General features: G+C 49.1%; 1 protein-coding gene across 1 annotated transcript; it reads left to right on the plus strand.

Annotated features, from left to right (window-relative positions):
* The first annotated feature begins 114 nt into the window (after positions 1 to 114).
* Positions 115 to 6,315, plus strand: MAP1LC3C (microtubule associated protein 1 light chain 3 gamma). The gene is made up of 4 exons (XM_031018550.2): positions 115 to 242; positions 344 to 399; positions 797 to 903; positions 3,504 to 6,315. The coding sequence occupies exons 1-4, from the start codon at positions 185 to 187 to the stop codon at positions 3,790 to 3,792; spliced, it is 510 nt and encodes a 169-aa protein (XP_030874410.1). The 5' UTR covers positions 115 to 184; the 3' UTR covers positions 3,793 to 6,315.
* The last annotated feature ends 325 nt before the right edge of the window (positions 6,316 to 6,640 follow it).

Raw genomic sequence — 6,640 nt, forward strand, 5'->3', positions numbered from 1 at the left:
ACTGACCTCCTCCTGCCCAGGGAGGGGGAGGAGAGGGAGGGTTGGAGAGGCCTGATGTCACACAGCCCTACATAAGGGCCTCCTTTAGGTTCCTGTGGGCGGTTTGGAAGCAGCTGAGGAATGAGTTAGGTCCCGGTTGTGGGATTTTTTTTTAAGTCAGAGACAGACACAGCTGTTGAGCAAAATGCAGACTCCACAGAAAACCCAAAGCCTCAGACCCTTCAAGCAGAGGAAGAGCTTAGGTAGAATTCTAAGGGAAGCTGTCTGGACTGCCTGAGAGAGGGAAGAGGGTACAGACTTCTCTTGCTGTTTACTTATTCTTTTGTCTTTGAAATATTCACAGCAACCAGACAAGAGGAAGTTGCTGGAATCCGGGCAAAGTTCCCAAACAAGATCCCGGTAAGACTTCATTGTGCTTTTTGAAAAGGAGTATACCCTGGGGCGCCTGGGTAGCTCAGTCGTTGGGCGTCTGCCTTCGGCTCAGGTCACGGTCCCAGGGTCCTGGGATCGAGCCCCGCGTCGGGCTCCCTGCTCTGCGGGAAGCCTGCTTCTCCCTCTCCCACTCCCCCCGCTTGTGTTCCCTCTCTTGCTGTGTCTCTCTCTGTCAAATAAATAAATAAAATCTTAAAAAAAAAAAAAAAAGAAAGAAAAAAAAGAAAAGGAGTATACTCTGTTCCTTGAAAAATAAAATAAAATAACAAGAAGAAGGGGAAAAAAACCCAGTCTCTCCCTATTCTAAATTTCTAAGATACGGAGAGCTCGGAGTCACATTCTTAGGGACTGACCCTCTTGACAGGTGATAGTGGAACGCTACCCCAGGGAGAAGTTCCTGCCTCCGCTGGACAAGACCAAGTTCCTGGTCCCACAGGAGCTGACCATGACCCAATTCCTCAGCATCATCCGGTAGGAGACAAAGTGCACGTCAGGGAGCATGCTGGGCTTTTTTCCGTTTGCTTTGTTAGTTGGTTTGGTTTTGAGGATGGGGGCATTCTGGAAGAGAGAGAAAAGATTTCCTTTGTGACTCACCTTTTAGATTCTGTAGTGCCCAGAAAAGATGCTCTGAGAATTAATCTAACTTAAACAGGTGGGAGAACCCACAGATAACAAGTTTAAAGAGAATAAGAGCTGCCAACTTTTCTAAGAAGTTTCAGAGGTCATCTTGGCTCTGGAACTAGTCCAGAAGATCCTTTTTTCCACATGCTGCTTAAAACCCAGTCTGCATTTTCCCAGTAGAAACACAGTACCTTTAAAGTGTGTGTACACTGGGGGAGTGGGCATCTCTTCAAAAGGCAAATGCCCCCTGCACTGCTCAGACCCTGGGAGGGAGGATAGGGAGGGCGTCCCCAAACATGCTCCTCCCTTGGGTTAAGGCACAGCAAAGAAAATGGAGCTATTTTTAAAGCTTAATAGGGTTAAGTAGTGTCACCCGACACATGGCTTCAGTAAAAATGATTTGGGAGTAATGTGAATGTAACCCCTGGGGGGTAATTCTTCATAGGGTTGAAAAGTCTGGAGAGGCCAGCCCTCTCGAGTTGCATAGCTGCTTGTTTACTCAAGAATCCATTATGAGTGTGTGTCTGTCTCTGTTCTGTTTCTCTTGACGAGTTATTTAAGAACATCCCGATTTCCTCTCCTCAGGGAAGCTTATGTTGGCCCAGAGTGAGGTGGAGGTGGCTAAGGGAACATGAGCGTTAGGATTATACCCCTTCCCTCACCTCCCTGGGAAACAACCCTTGGAGTTCTGAGAGCCATTCTTTTTCTCCTTCCCAGACAGGGGTCATCCTCTCTTTTCCACCAGTCCTGACCCCCTCCCCATCTCAACATTTGATGCTCCAGAATGTTTATTGAGCATCAGTTATGTTTTCTGTTCTTTCTAGGCTCTGTCTTTTACAGCAGTGAACAGAACAGACAAAAATCCCTGCCCATAGCCTCCTTCTCCAAGGAATGCCAAAACCCTCATTGAAAGAGAGCATGGCAGGCCAGCTGGGTGGTGCCATCAGTTAAGTGTCCAACTCTTGGTTTCAGTTCAGTTTGTGATCTCAGGGTTGTGAGATCGAGCACTGTGCTGGGGCTCCATTCTCGATGTGGGGTCTGCTTGGGGATTCTCTCTCCCTCTCCCTCTGCCCCTCCTGCTTATGCTCTCTCTCTCTCTCTCAAATATATAAATAAGTCTTAAAGAAAAAAGAAAGAAAGAAAGAAAAAGAGAGCACGGCAAGAGATAGGAGGTGGGCATGCAGACTCTGGGAACAGAGTTCCCTGCAGAGCTGAAGGCCATGCACTTGTCCTCAGCTCCACCCACTCCCACTGTAGAGCACTTCTTTTACCCCAAAACACCCATGCAATTGTCAAAGCCGAAATCTTTGGGGTTACTTTGGGAGGGATTATCTGGTTGTAAAATTAATCGGTTTCCAGCCACCTGTGTCCCATAGCCACATAGACCTAGCTCACCTGAAAGTTCAAAGCTCTGAGACCAGAGTGGGCAGGCTGGGCCTGTCTTTCCAAGCAGAGCAAATGGAAGTGTGCTGCAGGGAAATAGCCCTTACCTGGGGGTCCACATGGCCATGTTGTCCTCCACCGCAGGAGGAGTCAGGCCTCAGATTGACCTTGATATTTACAGCATGTCCAATTGAACTTTGCTGCTTCTCCATCTCCTTGAGATGGGAGGAGGGATGGTAGGGGGAGGAAAGAGCAGCTACCCATTGCTCAGGAGCTGAAAGAAAGAAAGAAAGAAAGAAAGAAAGAAAGAAAGAAAGAAAGAAAGAAAGAAAGAAAGAAAGAAACAACCTTCCAAAATGCCATCCCAAGGCTGTTGAACAGTGAGATGCTGGGAGATACTGGAATCTCCTTTGTATGTCTGCGATGTACATACCTTGCGTTTGAGAGCAAAGAGGGGCTTATTAGCGTAGCATTTTTGTGTTGGTATGTCTCCTAGTTAATGATGGGATGGCCTCACCATTTTGGTCCAACCGGGAAGACTTAAGGTATTTTAAATCTACAGGGAAGGAGTAGGGAGCTATTCAGTCTTCCTGAGCATCATGATTCTGCAGCCCTGTGAGATGCTTCCCAGGCAAGCTGAATCAGAATCTCTGGGTGTCGAGGAGTGCCTGGGGGTGCTCAGTTGGTTAAGCTAAGCGTCTGACTTTGGCTCAGGTCATGATCTCAGGGACCTGAGATCGAGCCCCATGTCAAGCTCTGTGCTCAGCAGGGAGTCTGCTTGTCCCTCTGCCCCTCCCCCTGTTTGTACACACACTCTCTCTCTCCAATAAATAAATACATAAAATCTTTAAAAGAATCTGTGTGTGTGGAGTGCAGGCATCTGCTTTCAACAGGCCCTCCTGGGGACTTGTCAAGTTTGAGGACAATGCGCTCGAGCGGGGAGGTGGGCTCCTTGGGTCAACATGTTTGCAGTGGACAAACAGAGGTGAGTCAGGCCTTGGGTCAGGGGCCCATTCCCTGCCCAGTTAAAGTTTTCCCTTCCTGCCCCCTCCCTCCTCCCCACCCAGGAGCCGCCTGGTCCTCGGGGCCACCGAAGCCTTTTATTTGCTGGTGAACAACAGGAGCCTGGTCAGCATGAGTGTGACCATGGCAGAAGTCTACAGGGACTACAAGGACGAGGACGGCTTTGTGTATGTGACCTACGCCTCCCAGGAGATGTTTGGCTGCTCGGGGTCAGCTCGAACCCTGCCATACTCTCTAGTGCGTGTCAAGAGCCAGTCCTCTAACCTGTGGAGGGACGGACTGCCTCCTGTGTGTGTGGCGGGCGGTCCAGGGAACAGGGCTGCCCCTCAGTGATCGGCACCCCCCACAACAGGAAGGTCTGGCCGCCCCTGTTATCTTTATGGGGCTCCATGCTCTGTGTGCTCTAAGACAGTGGGCTGGCTCTTGGGAACTCTGGACATACTAAGTCTTTTCTGAGTAAGAAATGGTGAGCTTGTGTGATGGTTTTGTGTGGTGAGCTGGAGATGGATTTTACATGTCTTCTGTGGTGGGAGCGGCAGGCCCTTGGGGAGTTTGATTTCACCCCCGTGTGGGGACGAGTCCCACGTGTGCTCGGTCATAGGGAACCTCGGGCTGTGGACGGGTCCCTGTGGAGCCCCCATGTGGAGCCGGTGTGAACCGGCTCATCTGGAGGCGGGGGTCCTTCTCCGTATCATTACAGAGATGACCTTTGTATTTCCACAGCGTTCGCTCAATTTGCTTATTTCCTCTTCGATTCTGTTGTGTGTACTTATGCAGTACAGATTTATGCCAAAGATTCAACTGTTCAATATAAAGTCACTTAACTCCTGTGCATGTTTGCTATGTGCCAGGCACCCCGTGTGCTCATCACAACCCTCTATGGCTAATTATTGTGATCTTCATTACACAATGAGGAAATGGAGGCCCAGAAAGGTCAAAAATATTTTCCAAACTCACACAACAAGGTCTGCTGGGATGGGAGCCCAGGGAGTCTGGCTTTGGAAGCTGCCCGCAGTCATTCTCTGCGAGAACCCCTTCTGATGAGGTTACTCTGAGAGATCCACCTGGCTGCTTGAGTTACAGAGCCCACGTTCACCAATTTAGCCCATGGGGAGACCTGCAAAGTGGGGTGTGCAGGAGAGCTTGGCAAATGAATGACAGTGGGTGTTTTGTTTAGAAGCTGCAGCACAAAGTACCAGCATATTTGTCGGGGAAGGCTTTGCAGGGTGTTCAGCTTGAGCAGGGTTTTGAAGCATGGATAGGAGTTTGTCTCGAAAGGATTTTTACTTATTTATACTCAACATACATTTACTGAGCACTTACTAAATGGTAAGCACTATTCTAGGTCGTGGAAATACAACATTAACCAAGACAGGAAAGGTCCCAGCCCTCAGGAGTCACTTCAATTCCAGGGAGGGAGAAAAGACAATATTCAAGACGAGTTTAGATGCTTATAAGTACAATAAAGAAAAATAAAACAAAACAGAAGGTGATTCAAAGATTTAATCCTTTCAGTAGGATGGCCAGAGAGAGCTTCTGGGAGGGAAGAACTTTCACTTGGACCCGAAGGATGACCACGAGCCAGTGGTGGAGGCTGAGCATGCCAGGGAGGGAAGGTGGCCGGGCAGATCCAAACATGTGAGCCTGACAAACAGAGAGGATTCTGGGCGGAGGCAGCGGGGAAGGGGAGAGAAGTTAAGCAGGGGCCAGGTCTACAGGGTCAACTTTGCTAAGGTGTTTGGAGTTTGTTTTAAGGTTGCTAAGTAGGAAAGGAGAAGCATTCTAACTGGAGAAAGAGGCTCAGGGAAGGTGTGATCTCCCCCCCCTACGTCACGGAGCTGGCCTGTGTCCTCCGCTCACTCTGGGCATCAGCTTCCTGACTCCCAGGCAGCCAGCCTGCCCTCTCTCCTGCCCTCGGCTGTCCTTTCCCTGCCCGGCTTGCCCGCTTTACCACTCTACTCACTTCCTCTAACACCCATTCATCGAGTCCTCTTTGCCATCTGCCAAAGAAAACAGTGCCTGCCATGCTTGTTCTTCAGACACATCCTGTTGCTTCACCTTGAGGGATGAGTATTCTTCCTGAATGAATCTACGTCCCAGGACTGACTCTGACCTTGATGAGAGGTGGTTGGCCCTGGACAGCCACCTAACTGCCGGTGCCCGGGGCTGGTGCTCCTGCTCTCAGCCTTATCCATTTCCGTGCCTGCTCTGGAATCCAGCATCTAAGCTTGTCGTCATGCTGGGTCATAGCTGGGTGAGCTGCTGTGTTCTGTTCGGTCTCCAAGACCGTTCCCAGTATGGCTTCCATCCTGCATCAACCCCTGGCTGCCTTGTTTGCGGTGCACAGTGTTTCCTGCTGCTATCTAACCAACCAGCCAAAATTCATAGGTGGCATAGAACAGTCCGGGCTTTTTTGTGCTCATGGTGTCTGTGGGTAAGGATTCCAGAAAGTGCACAGTGACCACAGCTTGTCTCTGCTCCCTGACGTCTGGGGACTCAGCTGGGAGACCCGAAAGGCTGGGAGTGACTTGAACAGCTGGGAGCTGGAGTCATCCAGAGGCTTCTTCAGTCTCTTATCTGACTCCTGGGCCAGAATGGCCCAAGGTGGGCCCAGCTGAGCCTGGAGGGGCTCCATGTGGCCTTTCTCAGCGTGGGTTCCTGGACGGCCATCCTCAGGAGCAGCGGGAGGGCACCGCAATCCAAGGAGCCAAGACTGCAGCTGACCTGTCCCTAGGTGATGAATCTCAATTGATTTTGGTCAGGATTTTTTTTCTTTATTTTCTTCACATCTACTCAGATGCATAAGATTAATTGGCAATGTGTCCTTCAATAAATTATGACTTTTCTGTTATGGTATTCATCATCTCCTATTGATTTTTATGAGTTCACAAAGTTGAGTAATTCACTCTTTGTATTAAAATAATTATCCAGTTCTTTTTGATCTTGTTTATGGCAGACTTTCTCACATAGCTGCTTTTTATCTTTATGTGATCTTTTCCTTGTGGATTCTGAGTTCCCGTTCTCAATAGAAAATTTCTCCCAACCCCACAATTATAAACAATGTATACCCATCCTGTGTTTACTTCTAGCACCAATGATTTCACTTTGTTTACATTTAAGTATTGGAACCAACTGGAATTTATTTTGGTAACAGAAGAACGTATGCAGGTTCCATTTTTCC

The sequence above is a fragment of the Leptonychotes weddellii genome, chromosome 6 (assembly GCF_054177405.1).
Source record: "Leptonychotes weddellii isolate Sample4059 chromosome 6, ASM5417740v2, whole genome shotgun sequence".
Taxonomy (NCBI): Eukaryota; Metazoa; Chordata; class Mammalia; order Carnivora; family Phocidae; genus Leptonychotes; species Leptonychotes weddellii.

Bases quoted from the DNA above. Each gene is read 5' to 3' on its own strand.
- MAP1LC3C (XM_031018550.2), top strand. From the start codon at position 185: ATGCAGACTCCACAGAAAACCCAAAGCCTCAGACCCTTCAAGCAGAGG. The intron at 400-796 runs GTAAGACTTCAT...CCCTCTTGACAG, and splicing joins AGTTCCCAAACAAGATCCCG to GTGATAGTGGAACGCTACCC. The intron at 904-3,503 runs GTAGGAGACAAA...CTCCCCACCCAG, and splicing joins CAATTCCTCAGCATCATCCG to GAGCCGCCTGGTCCTCGGGG.